This window comes from Scyliorhinus torazame, chromosome 7, assembly GCF_047496885.1.
Source record: "Scyliorhinus torazame isolate Kashiwa2021f chromosome 7, sScyTor2.1, whole genome shotgun sequence".
Taxonomy (NCBI): Eukaryota; Metazoa; Chordata; class Chondrichthyes; order Carcharhiniformes; family Scyliorhinidae; genus Scyliorhinus; species Scyliorhinus torazame.
The window spans coordinates 259754046-259779543 of record NC_092713.1 but is presented as its reverse complement, the minus strand read 5'-3'; the positions used below and the strand labels follow the sequence as shown (position 1 = coordinate 259779543).

At 48.8% G+C, this 25498-nt stretch overlaps 1 protein-coding gene across 2 annotated transcripts in view; it reads right to left on the bottom strand.

The window, feature by feature from the left end:
* Nucleotides 1-18269, bottom strand: part of LOC140426992 (rho GTPase-activating protein 26-like) — a 315317-nt gene extending 297048 nt beyond the window's left edge. The window contains exon 1 of one of the 2 annotated variants that reach the window (XM_072512347.1): nucleotides 17375-18269. In XM_072512347.1, the coding sequence (XP_072368448.1) occupies nucleotides 17375-17528 (154 nt within the window). In that variant the 5' untranslated portion in view covers nucleotides 17529-18269. The remainder of the gene's footprint in view (nucleotides 1-17374) is intronic. The other variant, XM_072512348.1, reaches the window with a different exon arrangement.
* Nucleotides 18270-25498: the final 7229 nt, after the last annotated feature.

Here is a 25498-nt window from a genome sequence, read left to right as displayed (position 1 = left end):
GCTAGTCTGGTTCAGTCAGACAGAGTAACCACACTTAGGTTAGCAGAGAGTCGAACTCATTGAGAACTGTGCTAACTGTGCTACTGTTCAATAAATCAGATTGAACTAATTTCAAGGTCTTTAGTATCTTTTGGTTAAAGCTGCATCCAGTTGCAGCCTGTGTTATCCCAGAGTACATAACACAACAACTCTCACCTGACTCTTCAACACTGTCATTACTATTAGATTTGGACTCCTTTCTTATGGTCATCTTCAATCTTAGAATTCTCAGAATCTACTAGATTTTATCTTCGCCAAATCTCTGGGAATCACTCACATAGAGATCATTCCATCAATATCAGCTGAATCAGATTCACTGCCATTGTCACTTGATAGGTGATCAATGACTTTCAACATTTCTTTCTTTGAGTCACTTGCTGCCCAATGGGGTTTCCTAATTCCCATATGCCCTACCATTGGTAACTCATGTGCTATCTGCAGTATTTCCCTCGGACTCTCCATAATCATGGTGAAGCTACAACCTTCATTCCTGCCAAATCATTTCCCACAAGTAAGTCTACTCCTTTCACTGGGAATTCTTTAACCACCGTCTCGGAAGCAGAAATCCTGACCTTAGTCTCACAAACTTCACATATTTGAGCCTACTTGTTGAAAAAGCAGGTAATTGGAGAGGGGATCCGAGGGAGAGTGGGGATCCGAGGGAGGGGAGGGGATCCGAGGGAGGGGAGGGGATCCGAGGGAGGGGAGGGGATCCGAGGGAGGGGAGGGGATCCGAGGGAGGGGAGGGGATCCGAGGGAGGGGAGGGGATCCGAGGGAGGGGAGGGGATCCGAGGGAGGGGGGAGATCCGAGGGAGAGGGGATCCGTGGGAGAGGGGATCCGTGGGAGAGGGGATCCGTGGGAGAGGGGATCCGTGGGAGAGGGGATCCGTGGGAGAGGGGATCCGTGGGAGAGGGGATCCGTGGGAGAGGGGGGGATCCGAGGGAGAGGGGATCCGTGGGAGAGGGGATCCGTGGGAGAGGGGGGGTGGGGATCCGAGGGAGGGGGGGATCCGAGGAGGAGGGGGGATCCGAGGGAGAGGGGGGCTGGGGATCCGAGGAAGGGGGGGATCCGAGGGAGGGGGAGTCCGAGGGAGAGGGAGGGAGGGGGAGTCCGAGGGAGAGGGAGTCTGAGGGAGAGGGGGGATCCGAGGGAGAGTGGGGATCCGAGGGAGGGGAGGGGATCTGAGGGAGGGGAGGGGATCCGAGGGAGGGGAGGGGATCCGAGGGAGGGGAGGGGATCCGAGGGAGGGGAGGGGATCCGAGGGAGGGGAGGGGATCCGAGGGAGGGGAGGGGATCCGAGGGAGGGGAGGGGATCCGAGGGAGGGGAGGGGATCCGAGGGAGGGGAGGGGATCCGAGGGAGGGGAGGGGATCCGAGGGAGGGGAGGGGATCCGAGGGAGGGGAGGGGATCCGAGGGAGGGGGGAGATCCGAGGGAGAGGGGATCCGTGGGAGAGGGGATCCGTGGGAGAGGGGATCCGTGGGAGAGGGGATCCGTGGGAGAGGGGATCCGTGGGAGAGGGGATCCGTGGGAGAGGGGATCCGTGGGAGAGGGGGGGTGGGGATCCGAGGGAGGGGGGGGATCCGAGGGAGAGGGGATCCGTGGGAGAGGGGATCCGTGGGAGAGGGGGGGTGGGGATCCGAGGGAGGGGGGGATCCGAGGAGGAGGGGGGGATCCGAGGGAGAGGGGGGCTGGGGATCCGAGGGAGGGGAGGGGATCCGAGGGAGGGGGGAGATCCGAGGGAGAGGGGATCCGTGGGAGAGGGGATCCGTGGGAGAGGGGATCCGTGGGAGAGGGGATCCGTGGGAGAGGGGATCCGTGGGAGAGGGGATCCGTGGGAGAGGGGATCCGTGGGAGAGGGGATCCGTGGGAGAGGGGGGGTGGGGATCCGAGGGAGGGGGGGGATCCGAGGGAGAGGGGATCCGTGGGAGAGGGGATCCGTGGGAGAGGGGGGGTGGGGATCCGAGGGAGGGGGGGATCCGAGGAGGAGGGGGGGATCCGAGGGAGAGGGGGGCTGGGGATCCGAGGAAGGGGGGGATCCGAGGGAGGGGGAGTCCGAGGGAGAGGGAGGGAGGGGGAGTCCGAGGGAGAGGGAGTCTGAGGGAGAGGGGGGATCCGAGGGAGAGGGATCCGAGGGAGGGGGGGGGGGGCGATCCGAGGGGGGGGGGGCGATCCGAGGGAGGGGGGGCGATCCGAGGGAGGGGGGGCGATCCGAGGGAGGGGGGGCGATCCGAGGGAGGGGGGGGCGATCCGAGGGAGGGGGGGGCGATCCGAGGGAGGGGGGGGCTGGGGATCCGAGGAAGGGGGGGATCCGAGGGAGGGGGAGTCCGAGGGAGAGGGAGGGAGGGGGAGTCCGAGGGAGAGGGAGTCTGAGGGAGAGGGGGGATCCGAGGGAGAGGGATCCGAGGGAGGGGGGGGGGGCGATCCGAGGGGGGGGGGCGATCCGAGGGAGGGGGGGCGATCCGAGGGAGGGGGGGCGATCCGAGGGAGGGGGGGGCGATCCGAGGGAGGGGGGGGCGATCCGAGGGAGGGGGGGGCGATCCGAGGGAGGGGGGGGCGATCCGAGGGAGGGGGGGGCGATCCGAGGGAGGGGGGGGGGCGATCCGAGGGGGGGGGGGGCGATCCGAGGGGGGGGGGGGCGATCCGAGGGGGGGGGGGGCGATCCGAGGGGGGGGGGCGATCCGAGGGAGGGGGGGCGATCCGAGGGAGGGGGGGCGATCCGAGGGAGGGGGGGGCGATCCGAGGGAGGGGGGGGCGATCTGAGGGGGGGGGGGGCGATCCGAGGGAGGGGGGGGAGATCCGAGGGAGGGGGGGCGATCCGAGGGAGGGGGGGGCGATCCGAGGGAGGGGGGGGGCGATCCGAGGGAGGGGGGATCCGAGGGGGGGGGGGGGGGAGATCCGAGGGGGGGGGGGGAGATCCGAGGGAAAGGGGGAGGGGAATCCGTGGGAGAGGGGGTGGGGATCCGAGGGAGAGGGGGGGGATCCGAGGGAGAGGGGGGGGATCCGAGGGAGAGGGGGGGGAATCCGAGGGAGGGGTGGGGATCCGAGGGGGGGGTTTGCGAGGTAGAGGGGGGGGGTGCGAGGGAGAGGGGGATGCGAGAGAGGGGGGGGGATGCGAGGGAGAGGGGGGGGGATGCGAGGGAGAGGGGGGGGGATGCGAGGGAGGGGGGGGGGGAAAAAAGAAAAAGCAGGTAATTGGTGCATATCATCTATTGGTTTGTTTGGATTTGATGGACATTTCATTAGAATTTTAGATAAATATATTTCACTTTGCAAGGGGAAACAATCATACATTTAACCTGTTTCAGGAAAATGACAGGTGTTTCTGCCCATAAAATGCCCAGGATGATCAAAGTATTCACTAAAAGTAGAATTAATTTGAACGACACTGAAAGTGAACAACACAATTGAAGAACATTCAGCAGCGCATTGCAACTGCCATGGTCTCCCTCCAAATAAAAGAAAACTATAGGTCATACAAGAAATTCAATGTTCCACTTAATGTACATTAATGACCTAGAATGTGAATGTGGGCAGTATGATCAGTAGGTTTGCAGATGACATGAAAATTAGTGGTGTGATAAATAGTGAGGAGGAAAGCCTTGGGCTGCAGGACGATATCGGTGAGCTGGTCAGATGGACAGAACAGTGGCAAATGGAATGTAACCCTGAAAAGTTTGAGGTGATGCATTTTGGGTGGGCTAACAGGGCAGGGGAAAACACAATGAACATTTGGACGCTAGGAAATACAGAGGACCAGAGGAACCTTGGCATGCATGTCCAAAGATCCCTGAAGGCGGCAGGACAGGTAGATAAGGTAGTTAAGGCACATGAGGTACTTGCCTTTATTAGCCTAGGTATGGAATATAAGAACAGGGAGGTTATGATGGAGCTGTATAAAACGCTGGTTAGGCCACAGTTAGAGTACTGTGTGCAGCTCTTGTCACCAAACTATAGGAAGGATGCGATTGCACTAAAAAGGGTGCAGAGGAGATTCACCAGGATGCCAGCTATGAAAAGAGGCTGGTTATAACGGCTGGGGCTATTTTTCTTAGAGCAAAGAGGGTTCTGAGGAAACCTGATTGAGATGTACAAAATTATGAGGGACATAGATAGGGTAGATAATAAACGTTTTCCCGTTAGCAGTGGGAACAATAACCAGGGGGCATAGATTTAAGGTAAGAGGCAGGAAGTTTAGAGGGGATTTGAGGAAAAGCTATTTTCGCCCAGAGAGTGGTGGGAATATGGAACTCAATGCCTGAAAGGGTGGTGGAGGGGGAATCCTCACATCATTTAAGAAGCAGTTTGAGCATTTGAAACGCCATAAGCATACAAGGCTACGGACCAAATGCAGGAAAACGGGATTAGAATTTTTAGATGCTTGATAGCCAGTATTCATGGGTCGAAGGGCCTCTTTGAATCTATGGCTCATGCATACCCAAGTGTTGCAACTAACACTAAAAAGTTCAGTGACCCATTTCTTCAACTAAACCATGATATAAATTAATAATATGTGACAGTTTAAAGGCGGTCTAGAAAGGTTCAATTTTTACCATCACCAAAAGGTATTTTATTTTGATGTACGCACCACACCCAAAAATATAAAAGATTTGCCTTCCAAAAATTTGTGCAGCATAAGCAGATTTCTTCCATTTTCTTAACTAAATACACATTACATCAAAATTAAAAACAGGCACTTCTGTTATCAAAACCATTCTTCCTCTTGTGAATTATGCGCTATAAATTCCTATTTCATCATTTCTAACAGAAACTGTTTACGGAAATATATGTTGCAACTGCATCCTTCCACTAATGGTATTTTCCAGCTCAGCCAACACTTAGCTCCAACCAACTCCAATCTTGTCCTTCTCAAAATCGTGTTTAATACTATTTAACAATAACTATAAAATCTAACTATTGTATTAAGAAATTAAATTAAATATTTAAGAAACTATTGTTTTAAATAGATGGTGAATTATACCTATGTGCTGTGATCCAATTTTTCCTCCTTGACACTTTAGGATAGAAAGAAAATAAAGTTGACTTTTCAAATTAAAACAGCAAAATACTTGTGTGGGATTGCTCACAAAGACCAACATTTTAAAGCACTCTATTAGATAGTGAGGTGGAGGGCGGCACGGTGGCGCAGTAGTTAGCACTGCTGCCTCACAATGCTGAGGCCGTGTTCAATCCCGGCCCCGGGTGAGTTTTCCCTATTTTGCACACTTTCCCTATGTCTGCGTGGTTGTCACCCCCACAACCCAAAAATATGTGCAGGGGAGGTGAATTGGAAAAAGAATTGGGTCTTCTAAATTTAAAAAAAAAGATAGTGATATGGACACGAAGCAGTAAAGTGAAGAAAATGAATAGGGTAGGGTGTGTGGGGCAGTGCAGATACAGATTAAGTTTTCATAAGGCTTTAAAAGGAATGGAGAGAGCTACCAAGATTTGGCTGGGTACTTCTGGAGAAGAATTTTAGAGGGGAGTGACATAGTTACTGAAAGATTGGTCTCAGATGGTGTACTGAGGAACAAGCAATAATCTGGAGTCATGCTGCAGTCCTTGATTAACCAAGTTGCTAAACTGTCTTGTCAGATAAGAATGTTCCTTCATTATGTTGGTTGCATCAGCAACAAAACCACTTGTATACTTCACTGGTCAGTGTCAGAAAATCTTATTTACATAAGAACTAGGAACAGGAGTAGGCCATCTGACCCCTCGAGCCTGCTCCGCCATTTAATGAGATCATGGCTGATCTTTGTGGACTCAGCTCCACTCTCCGGCCCGTACGCCACATCCCCGAATCCCTTTATTCTTTAGAAAGGTATCTGTCTTTTTCTTAAAAACGTTTAAAGGAGGAGCCTCAACTGCTTCACTGGGCAAGGAATTCCAGAGATTCACAACCCTTTGGGTGAAGAAGTTCCTCCTACACTCTGTCCTAAATCTACTTCCCCTTATTTTGAGGCTAAGCCCTCTAGTTCTGCTTTCCCCGACCAGTGGAAACAACCTGCCCGCATCTATCCTATCTATTCCCTTCATAATTTTATATGTTTCAATAAGATCCCCCCGCATCCTTCTAAACTCCAATGAGTACAGTCCCAGTCTACTCAACCTCTCGTCATAATCTAATCCCCTCAACTCTGGGATCAACCTAGTGAATCTCCTCTGTACTCCCTCCAGTGCCAATATGTCCTTTCTCAGGTAAGGAGACCAAAACTGAACACAATACTCCAGATGCGGCCTCACCAACACCCGATACAATTGCAGCATAACCTCCCTAGTCTTGAACTCCATCCCTCTAGCAATGAAAGACAAAACTCGATTAGCCTTCTTAATCACCTGTTGCACCTGCACACCAACTTTTTGCGACTCATGCACCAGCACACCCAGGTCCCTCTGCACAGCAGCAGGTTTTAACATCTTACCGTTTAAATAAAAATCCATTCTGCTGTTATTCCTCCCAAAATGGATAGCCTCACACTTGGCAACATTGAATTCCATCTGCCAGACCCTAGCCCATTCACCTAACCTATCCAAATCCTTCTGCAGACTTCCGGTATCCTCTGCACTTTTTGCTTTACCACTCATCTTAGTGTCGTCTGCAAACTTTGATACATTGCACTTGGTCCCCAACTCCAAATCGTCTATGTAAATTGTGAACAACTGCGGGCCCAACACTGATCCTTGAGGGACCCCACTAGTTACAGGTTGCCAACCAGAGAAACACCCATTTAGCCCCACTCTCTGCTTTCTGTTAGTTAACCAATCCTCCTCCATAAAAGGTTATTTTATTTAACCATTATTTAGCCAGGTAAGTCAGTTACATGAATGACTTGGCCAAGAGGCTAACGTCACAGCAACAGGAATTACAAAATACAATTCATTTAAACACTAAAAACAATAAAATACAAAACTTGTGTGGATTTGTTTAAAACCAGACAAATAACAAATTAACCATTACAGATACCACAAACAAATCAAAGCTGCTTTCATTCGCCATCTTGGAACCCTCACAGTCAGGAAAGTCCCATCAGCTCTCCATCAGTGCCACTGTTCCTCTGAGCCGCTGCCGGTGCCAGTGAAAATAAAGTTAGCATGCACTATTGTGGTAGTATGCATTAGGGGTCATGTGGGACTGTGAAGCCGTGATGTCATTGGCTGACAGATCCCGGGTCCTGGTTGGCCGTTGACCTCTAGCTCCGCCCTGAAGGCGGAGTATAAGAACCAGGAGTCCTCCCCCGCAGGCAGTCTACTACTGAACTACGGGGGAACAGTCACGCTTAATAAAGCCTCACCGACTTCACTCTATTCGTCTCTCGGAGTCTTTGTGCGCTACAATTTATTAAGCGTGACTAAAGGACTATGGAGCTCAGGATCATCCCGGAATGCCTGAGGATCAGCCCCCACGCAGTGAACGCAGCAGCAACTTTCAAGCAATGGCAGACTTGTTTCGAGGCCTACCTCAGAACGGCCCCCGGCCGGGTCACAGAAGACCAAAAACTACAGGTCCTGCACTCGAGGTTAAGCACGGAGATTTTCTCTCTCATCGAAGACGCAGAGGATTTCCAGACGGCGTTCGCAGCACTAAAAGGTCTCTATGTTCGCCCAGTAAACCAGATCTACGCTCGCTATCAACTCGCAACGAGACGGCAAAGTCCCGGAGAATCGATAGATGAATTCTACGCCGCGCTACTAATTTTGGGACGGGCCTGCAGCTGCCCGCCGGTGAACGCAAATGAACACACGGACATGTTAATGCGCGACGCTTTTGTGGCAGGTATGAACTCCTCCCAAATCCGCAAAAGACTTTTAGAAAAAGTGTCGCTCGGACTCTCAGAGGCACGGGCCCTAGCAGCCTCCCTAGACGTGGCCGCGCGAAACACCCGCGCCTACGGCCCCGACCACGCGGCAGCCCATTGGGCTCCGTACGCACCCGTCGCGACAAACCCACCGCCCCCCGGACACCCCACAGGCTTGCGCGGTTCAAACGCCAAGTCGCACCGGGGAAGCCCGCTGCTATTTCTGCGGCCAGGCGAAACACCCCCGGCAGCACTGCCCGGCCAACGATCTGTAAGAGCTGCGGGAAAAAGGGCCATTTCGCGGCTGTGTGCCGGTCCCAGGAGGTCGCCACGGTCCCAGGAGAACAGGGAGCCCTGCACGCTTTTTACGCTCCCCAACCCCCCCAGCGCCCCATGTACGACCCGCAGGCGCAACCACCTTGGGTCCCGACCACCGCTCTCCCCAGAGAACAGGGAGCCCTGCACGCCTTTTACGCTCCCCAACCACCCCCCCCCCCCCCCCGCGCCCCATGTATGACCCGCCGGCGCTACCACTTTGGGTCCCGGCCACCGCTGTCCCCAGAGAAGAGGGAGTCCTGCGTGTTCCTAACGCTCCCCAACCCCCCCAGCGCCCCATGTGCGACCCGCAGGCGCCGCCATTTTGGGTCCCGGCCACCACGAGGGGAGGAGGGGCGCCGCCATCTTGGACCACCCCAGACCTGTACGACGCATGGGGGTGGCCATTTTGTCCACCCCCGCCGCCATCTTGTGACCCCCCAGCCATGTGCGATGCATGGGGCAGCCATCTTGTTCACCCCGACGCCATCTTGGACGGCAACAACGGACCCCAGCATCGAAGGCTCCACGGGGTTCGAAGAAGACGCTCAACCATTACAACCACGGCTGGCTTCAATGACGCTGGACCAAGCACTGGCCCGGACGCTCCAGACGACGACGACAACGGTGCTGATAAACGGGCACGAGACACCATGCCTTGTCGACTCCGGGAGCACGGAGAGCTTTATCCACCCCGACACGGTAAGACGCTGTTCTTTGACCATCCGTCCCAGCGCACAAAAGATTTCGCTAGCTGCAGGATCCCACTCCGTACAGATCAAAGGCTTCTGCATAGTTACCCTAACGGTGCAAGGGAGGGAGTTCAAAAACTACAGGCTCTACGTCCTTCCCCAACTCTGCGCCCCCACATTACTGGGAATAGACTTCCAGTGCAATCTACAGAGCCTAACCTTCAAATTCGGCGGCCCAAAACCCCCACTCACTATCTGCGGCCTCGCAACCCTCAAGGTTCAGCCCCCATCCTTGTTTGCAAACCTCACCCCGGATTGCAAACCCGTCGCCACTAGGAGCAGACGGTACAGCGCCCAGGACCGGACCTTCATTCGGTCCGAAGTCCAGCGGCTACTGAAGGAAGGCATAATCCAGGCCAGCAATAGTCCCTGGAGAGCACAGGAGGTAGTAGTAAAGACAGGGGAGAAGCAAAGGATGGTCATAGACTATAGCCAGACCATCAACAGGTACACACAACTAGACGCGTACCCTCTCCCCCGCATATCCGACATGGTCAATCGGATTGCCCAATATAAGGTCTTCTCCACCGTGGACCTCAAGTCCGCCTACCATCAGCTCCCCATCCGCCCAAGTGACCGCAAGTACACAGCCTTCGAGGCAGACGGGCGATTATACCATTTCCTAAGGGTCCCATTTGGCGTCACAAACGGGGTCTCGGTCTTCCAACGAGAGATGGACCGAATGGTTGATCAACACGGGTTGCGGGCCACGTTCACGTATCTCGACAATGTAACCATCTGCGGCCACGATCAGCAGGACCACGACGCCAACCTCCAAAAATTCCTCCAGACCGCTAAAGCCTTGAACCTCACGTACAACGAGGACAAGTGCGTTTTTAGCACCAACCGGCTAGCCATCCTGGGCTACATAGTGCGCAATGGGATAAGAGGCCCCGACCCCGAACGTATGCGCTCCCTCATGGAATTTCCCCTCCCGCACTGCTCAAAAGCCCTAAAACGCTGCCTGGGGTTCTTTTCATACTACGCCCAGTGGGTCCCCCAGTATGCAGACAAGGCCCGCCCCCTAATACAGACCACGACCTTCCCTCTGTCGACAGAGGCTTGCCAGGCCTTCAGCCGCATCAAAGCGGATATCGCAAAGGCCACGATGCGCGTCATCGACGAGTCCCTCTCCTTCCAGGTCGAGAGCGATGCCTCCGACGTAGCTCTAGCGGCCACCCTTAACCAAGCGGGCAGACCCGTGGCCTTTTTCTCCCGAACCCTCCACGCTTCAGAAATCCGCCACTCCTCAGTGGAAAAGGAAGCCCAAGCCATAGTGGAAGCGGTGCGACATTGGAGGCATTACCTGGCCGGCAGGAGATTCACTCTCCTCACGGACCAACGGTCGGTAGCCTTCATGTTCGATAATGCACAGCGGGGCAAAATCAAAAACGACAAGATCTTAAGGTGGAGGATCGAGCTCTCCACCTTCAACTACGAGATCTTGTATCGTCCCGGAAAGCTGAACGAGCCGTCCGATGCCCTATCCCACGGCACATGTGCCAACGCACAAATTAACCGCCTCCAAACCCTCCACGAGGACCTCTGCCACCCGGGGGTCACTCGGTTCTACCACTTTATTAAGTCCCGCAACCTCCCATACTCTTTGGAGGAGGTCCGTACAGTCACAAGGAACTGCCACATCTGCGCAGAGTGCAAACCGCATTTTTTCAGGCCGGATGGTGCGCACCTGATTAAGGCTTCCCGCCCCTTTGAACGCCTTAGTCTGGATTTCAAAGGACCCCTCCCCTCCACCGACCGCAACACATACTTCCTTAATGTGGTGGACGAGTACTCCCGCTTCCCATTCGCCATCCCCTGCCCTGACATGACCGCGGCCACAGTCATTAAAGCCCTGAACACCATATTCACACTGTTCGGTTGCCCCGCATACGTCCACAGCGACAGGGGGTCCTCCTTCATGAGTGACGAGCTGCGCCAGTTCCTGCTCAGCAACGGTATAGCCTCGAGCAGGACGACCAGCTACAACCCCCGGAGGAACGGGCAAGTAGAGAGGGAGAACGGCACGGTCTGGAAGACCGTCCTACTGGCCCTACGGTCCAGGGACCTCCCGGTTTCACGGTGGCAGGAGGTCCTCCCGGACGCCCTCCACTCCATCCAGTCACTACTGTGCACTAGCACTAACCAAACGCCCCATGAGCGCCTCCTTGTCTTCCCCAGGAAGTCCTCCTCTGGAACGTCGCTGCCGACCTGGCTGGCGGCCCCAGGACCCATCTTGCTCCGAAAACATGTGCAGGCGCACAAGTCGGACCCGTTGGTCGAAAGGGTTCACCTCCTTCACGCGAACCCGCAGTACGCTTACGTGGAGTACCCCGACGGCCGACAGGACACGGTCTCCCTGTGAGATCTGGCGCCCGCCGGCAACACACACACCCCCCCGACACCAATCACCCCCTTCCTGCCACCGCCGCACCCCGCGACCGCCCCCTTCCCAGGAGGATCGGTCCTCCTCCCAGGCCCGACCAGGAGTGAAGCCCAAGCTGAAACCATAAGGCTCCCGGAGACGACAACACCGGAACAAGCACCACCACCACCACCGGGGCCGAGGCGATCGACACGGACGACCAGACCGCCCGACCGACTCGTGACGTCGATCTAACACTACAATATGTGGACTTTTAACGAGAATATTTTGTCTTTTTCTCCTGACGATTACTGTAAATAGTTCGGAAAAAAAAAACCTTGTACATACTGTAATAACATGCGAAAGTTTTCCTCCCAGGACCAGCCTTGTAAACCCTTACCACCATGCGAAGCATCACCCCGCCGGGTTCATTTTTAACAAGGGGTGAATGTGGTAGTATGCATTAGGGGTCATGTGGGACTGTGAAGCCGTGATGACATTGGCTGACAGATCCCGGGTCCTGGTTGGCCGTTGACCTCTAGCTCCGCCCTGAAGGCGGAGTATAAGAACCAGGAGTCCTCCCCGCAGGCAGTCTACTACTGAACTGCGGGGGAACAGTCACGCTTAATAAAGCCTCATCGACTTCACTCTATTCGTCTCTCGGAGTCTTTGTGCGCTACACTGGGTCAAATGTTGCGCCATCATGGGATATTGCTTATTTACTTTTATCAGTTAATCATGATCAGCATCAAGCACTCATAGGTCAAGTATCACACAACCAAGTAAGAGTGCTGCTCTCTCTATGCTGTCCCAAAAATGCATGTCAGGCCAAGCTAAGATTAGTGCCGTTTAATGTGTCGCTGGCATTTCCATTTCTCCATTGTAGCCACCTTTACAGCACAAATGAAAAATGGCAAAGAATGTGAAGTTTTGCATCATGCTCTATCTCCCAGTAAAGAAAATAGGTCAATATACCCACTTTGAACTTTTTAAATGGTAATCTTGCTAATTCAAAGGCAGGCCGAGAGTGTCATAAGTTAACAACCTGGATTTATAGAACACCTTTAATATATTTAAATATCCCACAAATCTTTCGCGAGTGAAGTAAAACAAAAATTAACACCAACCCAAAAAAACAAGACATTAGGAGAAGTGACAAAGAGCTTGACAAAAGAGGCAGATTTTAAGGAGCATTCTTACAGGAGGAAGAGAGAGATACAGAGGCAGAGACCGTTCAGGAAGAATTCCAGATCCTGGGTGAGAACCAAACCCATGAGGGATTTGAAAATGGAGATTATTTTTAAAATCAAGAATTACTAGAGACTATTACACATTTAATCAAAATGTACAATGCTCAACTGGTTTTCAGTTGTATATGAAATAATAAACAATTCATTACCTTATCTCAGAATGTGTCAAACCCTGGTGCCTTGTGTGTGTGAACACAAGGCATTTAAACAAACTAAGATATAGGCAGCCAGTCAGGTCCAACAAATGTTGTTACGCTAGCCAGACTTTAGATAGAAAGCTTTAAGGGCAAGCTTTGACCAGGTTCAGATACTTAGCAGGTAGGAGGGTAGCTCAACGTCAGGGCTATGGAGAGAGAGCGGGTAAATGGAGTTGAAATCAGCCATGATTGAATGGTGGAGTGGACTCGATGGGCCGAATGGCCTTACTTCCACTCCTATGTCTTATGGTCTAAGATGGCCCACTGATGTAGGAAGGAGTGTGAATCTGGTCACAGTTGTCACTGTGGCCTCACCTTAAGATTTTTCCTCAGTCCACCTTCAAATTAATTGAAGCGGCAGTATATGTGGGCTCACACATATATCCAATTTAGGTCAAATAAAACAGTACCTCCGAGTTAGACTGCCATGTAGCTCAATGATGAGCAACACAGGCATTTCAGATTCTCAGGAAACTTATGAAAACAAACAGCACTATCAGAGAGAACATTTAAGCCCTGGCTCTAAATGTATAACAATGCCATATATTTTTATAATCAAAGGTTCTGGTGGTTATTGCAAGTTTTTTGCTCCCGCTCATGAAAATTTCCCTAGCTCTAAAATATTTTTTGCAGAAAGTAGTACTGTTATCAAGGACTGAAATGACAAGAAATCAACATTGCCATAACTAACCAGTTGCACCCAGAAACAAGCTTATTTTGATATATTTTCAACACCAGGACTACAACTATCAGCTCTGTGCAAAGTGCAGAGAAAGTTATATTTATAATTAGCAGCACACATCATCTGCAGACACTCCCTGAAGCATTGCATGAAATTTTTAACTTTCATGTTTGCACATGTTAGAACTTGAAAAGAAAGGTAGACACCTAGACACCATTAAATAAAGACTTGCATTTATATTTATTTTTAGCAATCACCAGACGGCTCAAAGTGCACTTTTGTTTTTAATTGCAGTCACTGTTGTAATGCAGGGAATGTGGTATCAATTTTCTGCAAACTTCCACAAGCAGCAATATGCTAATGACCAGAAAACCTGCATCATACATGGAAACCTAAAGCACCACTGGCTACCTGTAACATGCAACTCCATCAAAAAAGGGACTTCAATATTGTAATACATATCTGGGAAGTGAACTACTCTCAGTAATTATATAGCAGCTCTTTAATCCTGCTTTTAGAGTGATAAATGTTTAACTGTTGTCAAACTGCAAAGTGCATGTATGCCTGCTGAAACTTTTGGCATGGCAACTAAAGGAACCAGGCTCAACTCTGGGCTTCATCAATTTGAAGTATGTCCAAAATCTGCTGGTTGTTCAACTTTTTAAAATTTAACTCCATCTTTAAATGAAGATTTAGGTGTCCTGTCGAACATAGAATAGTTATAAAGGATATAAAGGAGCAATGTTAATCTGCAATTTTTTACAGAATTATCTTGTTTGTACAAAGAAGCTGTACTTCAGCCAAAGAGTTAATTTCCTCAAGAGACTTCAGTGTTCTGAAGGAATGGCTGTTCTCTACGAGAAAGTAGACGCAGCCATCCAAACACTGACCTTCAAGTGATACAGAAAACCAATGACTGACTGCACAACATTCTGACCTTATCAGTATAACTTTCTTAACTATCATCTTGCTAAAGTTCCCACAGGCTGACCATTTTCCAGGACATGCCCTTTTGTTCAAGTGACACCTTAGAGAAAAAGATTGACAGGGCCAAATTTGCCGTTGATTCAGCAGCTCGTTGGAAATGGTAGTTTGGAAAATAGCCTAATTTGCTAATTCAAAGTTGGTTTTCACTTTTAAAAATTGTATTATCCAGTAATACAACTTTAATAAAACAGAAGGCCTTTTTTGAATGATATTGATTCAAATTAACAGATAATTCAAGGTAAGGAACTTAAGAATAATAGATGTACTTAAGGTCAGATATTGTTTGTTTCAAAAACAAGTTTCTGAAAGTTTATGCATGTGTCAAGCTTTCATAGGTGATCAAAAGGCTCAAGAAGATCTTGGAAAATGTGAGTTTGCATGAAAATGAAATGAAAAAAATGAAAATTACTTATTGTCACAAGTAGGCTTCTAATGAAGTTACTGTGAAAAGCCCCTAGTCGCCACATTCCGGCGCCTGTTCGGGGAGGCTGGTACGGGAATTGAACCGTGCTGCTGGCCTGCCTTGGTCTGCTTTAAAAGCCAGCTATTTAGCCCTGTGCTAAACCAGCCCCGACATGAGTTAAAAGTTACAAGATTTAAGAGAGGTTAGATTGTTTAATTTAAATATAAGTAGAGAAAATGAAAGTGAATTACATTGCAACAGTTAATGCAATGGTTTTTTTGAGGACAAGGACAAATACAGTATAAATACAATGCATGCAAGCTTAGTTTGTTAGGAAGAGAAGACAAGAGGTGATGCTTTGCTGCTGACACAACTGGTGAACTAAATTAATGGAGAGCCAGTCTTCTACGCAAAAGGAACATTTGACAATCTTCATGCTGTCAGGTAACAGCCGCAATACTGGAAGTGATACACTGAATGTTGACATCTTGCCAAGGCTTTACTGTAAACTTGAAAATAGTTGTCACACTTATCAAATTAAATCCAACTGATGTGGATAAATTGTGATAAATGCATTCATGTTGATAATAATTTAGATTGCACTAGGAGTTAATTTTACTGTAAGCACTGACAAGTTAACTACATCTGCAAACAAATTAACTTGTGTTAGATTACACCTCTCTGTCCAACTTCATCTTGATGTCCCTGGCAAGTGACAAGTTATATTTCACACAGTGTTGGGATGTTATTTTCCTGTTGATTTATCAATGCTTTAGGTTGGAGTTTGGAGGATAATTTGAAATAAACTAACTACAGAGTCATATAAAATGCTGAACGTGCATATTAGATTCCAATCTAAATTCCGACATTGATGAAAAGGGGCCAGATTTTCCTACACCCTTCTACTAACAACAGCTACACAACATGATAAAAAGTTTCTGACATATGAGAAGTACTGTAAAGATTTACGTATGTACATTGGTAAATAAATGTTTTAAAAAGGATACAGATCAGTCAACTTAGCCTGGATGGTGGGAAAGCTTTTAAAAACAATTATCTGAGACAAAATTAACAATCACTTGGACAAATTAAGAAAAACCAACACATATTCATTGTGTGCAAATTTGTTGAGTGCAAATTGTGGTTAATTAATTTTTTAACTGAGTTTTTTGATAAAGTAACAGATCGGGTAATGTAGTTGATGTAATGTGCATAGACTTCCAGAAGGTGTTTGTTAAAGTGCCACATAACAGGTTTGTCAGCAAAGTTGACGCCCATGGTTTAAAAGGAACAATGGCAGCATAGAAAGGAAATTGACTAAGTAACAGTAAACAGGCTACTAGTGAATGGTTGATTTCCCAGGGGTCAGTACGAGGTCAATTCTTTTCTTAATCTCTAGTAATGACCAAGACTTGGGTGTGCGGGGCACAATTCCAAATTTTTCAGGTGACAAAACCTGAAAGTATTATGAACTGTGGGGAGGATAGTAATAGACTTCAAAAGGACAGGCAGGTGCAATGGGTGGACACATGGAAGTTGGAATTTAATGCAGAGAAGTGTAAAATGATATATTTGATAGTAAGAACGAGGAAAGGCAATATAAACTACAGGGTACAATTTGAAAGAATGTGGCAGAGCAGAGGGACCTGGAGGTATTTGTGCACAAACTGATGAAGGTGGCAAGGCAAATTGAGTTAAGGCACACAAGATCCTGGGCTTTATAAATAGAGGCATAGAGTGCAAAAGCAAGGAAGTTATGAGTGGTAATTGTTCTCTCAAAAGAATTGATGATTGAGAGATTTCACTGAGATGCTCAACGTCACTCGACGTTGCAACAAATTGCTCCCATTGGCAGAAGGGTCGAGAACCAGGGGACACCGTTAGTGACTGGCATTAGAACCAAAGGTGACATGAGGAAATTTTTTTATTTTTACTTAGCGAGAGGTTAAGATTAGGACTGCACTGCCTGAGAGTGTGGTGGAGGAAGATTCAATTACAGTTTTCAAAAGGGAATTGGATAATTATCTGAAGAGAAAAGATTTGCAGGGCTTACAGGGGAGTGGGACCAGCTTAGGTTACTCCTAAAGAGAACCAGCAGGAACACAATGGGTCAAATTAATCATAGCATGGCCTCCTTCTGTGCTGTAACCATTGTATCATTCTAGATCAACTAGTTGGAGAAGCTGCTAGTTTCAAAATAGTTATTTAAGCTAGATGTGATCTTATAATTCTTAAATTGTTTGAGAATAATGTTCCATCAATCTCTACCCATCAAGAACTGATTGAAACGAGCTGTTATCTTTCATAGCCCTGATTAAATCTTAAGTATCTGACGAAGACAAGGATATCAATATTTTACAACATTGTAAACATCTGTATGGAGCTACTTTTAACATAGACCACTAGCAAGAGAGACCTTGTTAGCCAGCATCCTGTTTTACTCCAATAAGCCAGCTCGTTATTACAAGATTCTATAACAGGAATTTACAGAGGATCCTCTTAAATTGCTTTTCAGCAAAGGTAATCTTCACAATAATCATATTTCATGCCAGTGGTTACATAATTAACTGTTAAACAAAACTTACTTTTCATGGCCTGAATCAGTGCTTTTCCATCTTTAATTAGATCTTTAATGAACTTGTTTGTTTTTTCCAGCTCTGCTTCATGAGACTTGATTCTGTCCCGGAATTGTGGGCTGTCCAGGTAACAATCACTGAACTCCAGTGCCGGTAGGCCCATGGTTATCAACAAGAAAAGGAGCAACAACCAGGAATGCAAAGGTACCAGGGTCCAAAGCACAACCTTTCGACTTGAATTGTCGCACTGACTACGACTCGAGCAAATCGATTATTTCCCGCTGAGCCCTAACCCTGTATCTGTCCCTGGGCACGCGTTCTCGCTCTGTTGTAGATGCGGGAGCACCTTTGCGCTGTTTTTATTCCCCCTCTCTCACTCTTTCCTTCTTTGGGCTCAGTCTCTTCTCCTGGGCTGAAGTTGGTGGCACTCTCCGACTATCACTAATGTATCTGGGTTTCTCTCCGCTGTCTCTCCCCAGTGCAGATGTATGCGGCTCTCCTTCTGTATCCCAGGTGAGTGTGGGCGCCTGCCTCTCACCACACTCTGATATTTGTGGCTCGTCGTCCCTGTCCCTGGTGTGTACAAGACACCCTTCCCACTTTGGTATTTGTGTGTGGGAGGGAGGGGGGACTGTTTCTCCCTCCCGCTCGCTGGTTGTGTCTGTCTCTTTCTCTCTACCCCCTGCAAGCCCTGGACTGCTAACTTCTTGTTTCTCCCTCAGAGCTGCCCGGCCTCAGGCGAGTGGCCGTCCTCTGCGTCCCGCTGAATCTAGGCTGCGGTGGGATTGACTCGGCCGCCGCTTCCGATTGCTTCACATTATTATGATGCTGATCGCCGCTGCCGCTGAGAAACTTCATGAAGGTTCCGCTCGCGCTCCCATCAGCCGGGCCAACCTAGCCTGATTACTATGGTTACGATTGACGGACGGAGCGACCAATCAGAGAGCTGGCCAATCAGACCTCGCGTTTCGGACAGCAAGTTGGGTTGAACTGTATTCCTGTCAGTTCGCTCCGCGCGGGGGAGGAGGGGCTCGCGCGGGTTTAACGGCAAGTGCTGCCAAATCTTAAAGGGGGCGGGTGACACCATTTTCCATACGCGTTGCGAAAGGTGGGCGACAGTTTCAACACGTCTGGTTTGTGGCGCTGACACTTTAAACATGTTTAACCTCTGGCTGAGGTGTTTCAAGCCTTTTGCACCGTCGGGAGACGCGCGCCGCTTTTGGATTCAGCCCCTCCAGCCTGGCCGAACATTCAGTTAGGCAATAAGGACAGGAGATGCTGGGTAAACTCAGCAGGTCAGTCAGCATCTGCGGAGAGAGAAACAGTTAACGTTTGGAGTCTGTATGACCCCTCTGCAGAACCGCTTTTATTCAGTGAGGTCATCAGGACTTCATTTCAATTGATCTTTCATGTCCCCCGAGTGGCCTCACCAAACGAAAATCAATTGATTTTTGACATTTTGAGGTGTTCACTTGACCTAGCGTCCACGACCCTTTGGAGAAAATAATACCAGATTTTTACCACCCTTTGTGCGAGAAGGGTGCTCTGTTTCCTTGATTTTATTGTTCAATGCCCTAGTCCTACTTTTAGCCTAATCTTATTTTGTATTCCACCACCAGGTGAAAGGTTTATCTAACTATCTAGTCTGTCGAATTCTGTTATCATATAACAAAGAACAAAGAAATGTACAGCACAGGAACAGGCCCTTCGGCCCTCCAAGCCCGTGCCGACCACGCTGCCCGACTAAACTACAATCTTCTACACTTCCTGGGTCCGTATCCCTCTATTCCCATCCTATTCATATATTTGCCCCTTAAATGTCCCTATCGTCCCTGCTTCCACTACCTCCTCCGGTAGCGAGTTCCAGGCACCCACCACCCTCTGCGTAAAAAAACTTGCCTTGTACATCTACTCTAAACCTTGCCCCTCTCACCTTAAACCTATGCCCCCTAGTAATTGACCCCTCTACCCTGGGGAAAAGCCTCTGACTATCCACTCTGTCTATGCCCCTCATAATTTTGTATACCTCTATCAGGTCTCCCCTCAACCTCCTTCGTTCCAGTGAGAACAAACCGAGTTTATTCAATCGCTCCTCATAGCTAATGCCCTCCATACCAGGCAACATTCTGGTAAATCTCTTCTGCACCCTCTCTAAAGCCTCCACATCCTTCTGGTAGTGTGGCAACCAGAATTGAACACTATACTCCAAGTGTGGCCTAACTAAGGTTCTATACAGCTGCAACATGACTTGCCAATTCTTATACTCAATGCCCCGGCCAATGAAGGCAAGCATGCCATATGCCTTCTTGACTACCTTCTCCACCTGTGTTGCCCCTTTCAATGACCTGTGGACCTGTACTCCTAGATCTCTTTGACTTTCAATACTCTTGAGGGTTCTACCATTCACTGTATATTCCCTACCTGCATTAGACCTTCCAAAATGCATTACCTCACATTTGTCCGGATTAAACTCCATCTGCCATCTCTCCGCCCAAGTCTCCAGACAATCTAAATCCTGCTGTATCCTCCGACAGTCCTCATCGCTATCCGCAATTCCACCAACCTTTGTGTCGTCTGCAAACTTACTAATCAGACCAGTTACATTTTCCTCCAAATCATTTATATATACTACAAAGAGCAAAGGTCCCAGCACTGATCCCTGTGGAACACCACTGGTCACAGCCCTCCAATTAGAAAAGCATCCCTCCATTGCTACTCTCTGCCTTCTATGGCCTAGCCAGTTCTGTATCCACCTTGCCAGCTCACCCCTGATCCCGTGTGACTTCACCTTTTGTACTAGTCTACCATGAGGGACCTTGTCAAAGGCCTTACTGAAGTCCATATAGACAACATCTACTGCCCTACCTGCATCAATCATCTTCGTGACCTCCTCGAAAAACTCTATCAAGTTAGTGAGACACGACTTCCCCTTCACAAAACCGTGCTGCCTCTCACTAATACGTCCATTTGCTTCCAAATGGGAGTAGATCCTGTCTCGAAGAATTCTCTCCAGTAGTTTCCCTTCCCTACCACTGAAGTAAGGCTCACCGGCCTGTAGTTCCCGGGATTATCCTTGCTACCCTTCTTAAACAGAGGAAAACATTGGCTATTCTCCAGTCCTCCGGGACATCCCCTGAAGACAGCGAGGATCCAAAGATTTCTGTCAAGGCCTCAGCAATTTCCTCTCCAGCCTCCTTCAGTATTCTGGGGTAGATCCCATCAGGCCCTGGGGACTTATCTACCTTAATATTTTTTAAGACACCCAACACCTCGTCTTTATGGATCACAATGTGACCCAGGCTATCTACACCCCCTTCTCCAGACTCAACATCTACCAATTCCTTCTCTTTGGTGAATACTGATGCAAAGTATTCATTTAGTACCTCGCCCATTTCCTCTGGCTCCACACATAGATTCCCTTGCCTATCCTTCAGTGGGCCAACCCTTTCCCTGGCTACCCTCTTGCTTTTTATGTACGTGTAAAAAGCCTTGGGATTTTCCTTAACCCTATTTGCCAATGACTTTTCGTGACCCCTTCTAGCCCTCCTGACTCCTTGCTTAAGTTCCTTCCTACTTTCCTTATATTCCACGCAGGCTTCGTCTGTTCCCAGCCTCTTAGCCCTGACAAATGCCTCCTTTTTCTTTTTGACGAGGCCTACAATATCACTCGTCATCCAAGGTTCCCGAAAATTGCCGTATTTATCTTTCTTCCTCACAGGAACATGCCGGTCCTGTATTCCTTTCAACTGCCACTTGAAAGCCTCCCACATGTCAGATGTTGATTTGCCCTCAAACATCCGCACCCAATCTATGTTCTTCAGTTCCCGCCTAATATTGTTATAATTAGCCTTCCCCCAATTTAGCACATTCATCCTCGGACCACTCTTATCCTTGTCCACCAGTACTTTAAAACTTACTGAATTGTGGTCACTGTTACCGAAATGCTCCCCTACTGAAACATCTACCACCTGGCCGGGCTCATTCCCCAATACCAGGTCCAGTACCGCCCCTTCCCTAGTTGGACTGTCTACATATTGTTTTAAGAAGCCCTCCTGGATGCTCCTTACAAACTCCGCCCCGTCTAAGCCCCTGGCACTAAGTGAGTCCCAGTCAATATTGGGGAAGTTGAAGTCTCCCATCACCACAACCCTGTTGTTTTTACTCTTTTCCAAAATCTGTCTACCTATCTGCTCCTCTATCTCCCGCTGGCTGTTGGGAGGCCTGTAGTATACCCCCAACATTGTGACTGCACCCTTCTTATTCCTGATCTCTACCCATATAGCCTCACTGCCCTCTGAGGTGTCCTCTCGCAGTACAGCTGTGATATTCTCCCGAACAAGTAGCGCAACTCCACCTCCCCTTTTACATCCCCCTCTATCCCGCCTGAAACATCTAAATCCTGGAACGTTTAGCTGCCAATCCTGCCCTTCCCTCAACCAGGTCTCTGTAATGGCAACAACATCATAGTTCCAAGTACTAATCCAAGCTCTAAGTTCATCTGCCTTACCCGTAATGCTCCTTGCATTAAAACATATGCACTTCAGGCCACCAGACCCGCGGTGTTCAGCAACTTCTCCCCGTCTGCTCTGCCTCAGAGCCACACTGTCCCTATTCCCTAGTTCTCCCTCAATGCTCTCACCTTCTGACCTATTGCTCCCGTGCCCACCCCCCTGCCATCCTCCGACAGTCCTCATCGCTATCCGCAATTCCACCAACCTTTGTGTCGTCTGCAAACTTACTAATCAGACCAGTTACATTTTCCTCCAAATCATTTATATATACTACAAAGAGCAAAGGTCCCAGCACTGATCCCTGTGGAACACCACTGGTCACAGCCCTCCAATTAGAAAAGCATCCCTCCATTGCTACTCTCTGCCTTCTATGGCCTAGCCAGTTCTGTATCCACCTTGCCAGCTCACCCCTGATCCCGTGTGACTTCACCTTTTGTACTAGTCTACCATGAGGGACCTTGTCAAAGGCCTTACTGAAGTCCATATAGACAACATCTACTGCCCTACCTGCATCAATCATCTTAGTGACGTCCTCGAAAAACTCTTATCAAGTTAGTGAGACACGACCTCCCCTTCACAAAACCGTGCTGCCTCTCACTAATATGTCCATTTGCTTCCAAATGGGAGTAGATCATGTATGAAAGAGCTGGAGTGGATAAGCCCTCAATCTTCTATCAACTCTTACTGCCCTCATAGTTTCATCCTTTTAGCCCAGTATCAGCACTGAACCCCTCCCCAGACTAATATATCGCCCCTGAAGGCTGTGCCCCAAACTAACTGCAGTACACAAGATGGAGTTTGACCAGAGCTCTCCACAGCTGAAGTATAAATTCCTCACTTTTAAATTCTAACTCCCTTAAAATAAAGCCCAACATTTAATTAGGGTACTTACTGCACCAACGCACTAGCTTTTAATGATTTACGTTTATAGATAGCTAAATCGATTTGTTCTTCCATTGTTTATGGTCGTACACGATTGAAAATTTTGATTTGTATTTCACAAATTCAAGTTGAATGACCTAATTGAACTTCATTTCATAAAATCCCTACAGTGCAGAAGGAGGTCATTTGACCCATCGTGTCTGCACTAACCCTTCGAATGGGCTGCCCATTCACACACCCCCTTCCACCCTATCCCTGTAACCCCATAACCTAACCTGCACATCCCTGGACACAAAGGGGCAATTTAACATGGCCAATCCACATAACCTGCAGATCTTTGGACTGTGGGAGGAAACTGGCGCACCCAAAGGAAATCCGACACATGGAGAATGTGCAAACTAAACATGACCACTGCAGTCAAACACACTATAAACCCAGGTTTTTAACCCTTAATTTGTCCCAATATTTAGAAGTCATATTCTTAAAATCCTCCAACCGGCACACAGTCAGCAGGATTTTGTTAAGGGGAAGTCATGTCTGACCCACCTGATTGAATTTTTCAAAGAGGTGACCAGGTTTGTAGATGAGGGCAGTGCATTTTATGTAGTCTACTTGGACTTCATGATGTGGAGATGCCGGCCTCAACGGGGACCATGGATTCATGTGGCATTACATTCACCCCCCCACCATCTGGCCTGGGCTTGCGAAATCCTAGCGACTGTCCTGGCTTGAGACAATTCACACCTCTTTAACCTGTGATTATCCCTCTCTCCGGTTGCTCCGTCTGGACCTGTAAAGACTTAATTACCTGCAAAGACTCTCATTCAAAGTATCGTCTTGCATCATTGACTTTGTCTATATATATATGTTTCTGGAACCCACCTCGTCATTCACCTGAGGAAGGAGCTGTGCTCCGAAAGCTAGTGATTCGAAACAAACCTGTTGGACTTTAACCTGGTGTTGTAAGACTTCTTACTGTACTTGGACTTCAGCGAGGCTCAGTCTCACATGGAAGGCTGACAGCAAAGGAAAGAGCCCATGGGATTCAAATAAACTTGGCAAATTGGATTCAGAATTGACAGAGTGGCACGAAGCAGAGGGTGATGGAAATGTGTGAGGTTATGCACTTTGGAAGGAGAAATGGAGGCATAGACTATTTTCTAAATGGGAAGATGCTTAGGAAATCAGAAGCACAAAGGGAGTCCTTGTTCACAATTCTCTTAAGGTTAACGTGCAGGTTCAGTCAGCAGTTAGGAAAGCAAATGCAATATTAGCATTCATGTTGAGAGGGCTAGAATACAAGACCAGGGATGTACTTCTGAGGCTATATAAGGCTTTGGTCAGACCCCATTTGGAGTATTGTGAGCAGGTTTGGACTCAATATCAAGAAAGGATGTGCTGGCCTTGGAAAGGGTCCAGAGGAGGTTCACAAGAATGATTCCTGGAATGAAGAGCTTGTCATATGAGAAACGGTTGAGGACTCTGGGTCTGTACTCGTTGGAGTTTAGAAGGATGAGGGGGGGATCTTATTGAAACTTACAGGATACTGCGTGGCCTGGATAGAGTGGACGTGGAGAAGATATTTCCACTTGTAGGAATTACTAGAAGCAGAGGACAAAATCTCAGACTAAAGATACGATCCTTTAAAACAGAGATGAGGAGGAATTTCTTCAGCCAGAGGGTGGTGAATCTGTGGAACTCTTTGCCACAAAAGGCTGTGGAGGTCAAATCACTGAGTGTCTTTAAGACAGATAGATAGGTTTTTGATCAATAAGGGTTCAGGGGTTATGGGGAGAAGGCAGGAGAATGGGGATGAGAAAAATATCAGCCATGATTGAATGGCGGAGCAGATTCGATGGGCTGAGTGGCCTAATTCTGCTCCTATGTCTTATGGTCTTATGGTCGAGGGGTGTTTCTCTGACTGGAAACCTGTGTGCAGTAGGATCCCACAGGGATAAGTGTTGTGGCCCTTGCTGTTGGTGCTTTATTTCTTATTATAAATTTAGAGTACCCAATTATTTTTGTCCAATTAAGGGCAATTTAGCCTGGCCAATCCACCTGCACATCTTTTGGATTGTGGGGGTGAGACCCACACAGACACGGGGAGAATGTGCAAACTCCACACGAACAGTGACTCGGAGCCAGGGTCGAACCCGGGTCCTTAGTGCCATGAGGCAGCAGTGCTAACCACTGCGCCACCGTCCTACCCCCTGTTTGTGCTTTATATAAATGATTTAGATATGAATGTAGGAGGGATGATCAGTAAGTTCGCAGATGATACGAAAATTGGTGGTGTAAATAGTGAGGAGGATAACCTTAGATTAGAGGAGGATATAGATGGGCTTGTCAGATGGGCAGAGCAGTGACAATTGGACTTCAATCAGGATATGTGTGTGATGATGCAATTGGGCAGGACAAACAAGGCAAGGGAATACATGATGAACGGCAGGACCCTGAGAAACATGAGGATCAGAGGGACCTTGGTTGTATGTACACCGGTCATGTCTGACCCACTTGATTGAAGATACCTTAAAGTCGCAGGGCAGGTGGATACAGTGTCTAAGAAGGCAAATGGTATACTCACCTTTATTAGCTGAGGCACAGAGTTTATGAGCAGGAAGGTTGTGCATCAGGATATGTGTGTGGTGATGCAATTGGGCAGGACAAACAAGGCAAGGGAATACATGATGAACGGCAGGACCCTGAGAAACATGAGGATCAGAGGGACCTTGGTTGCATG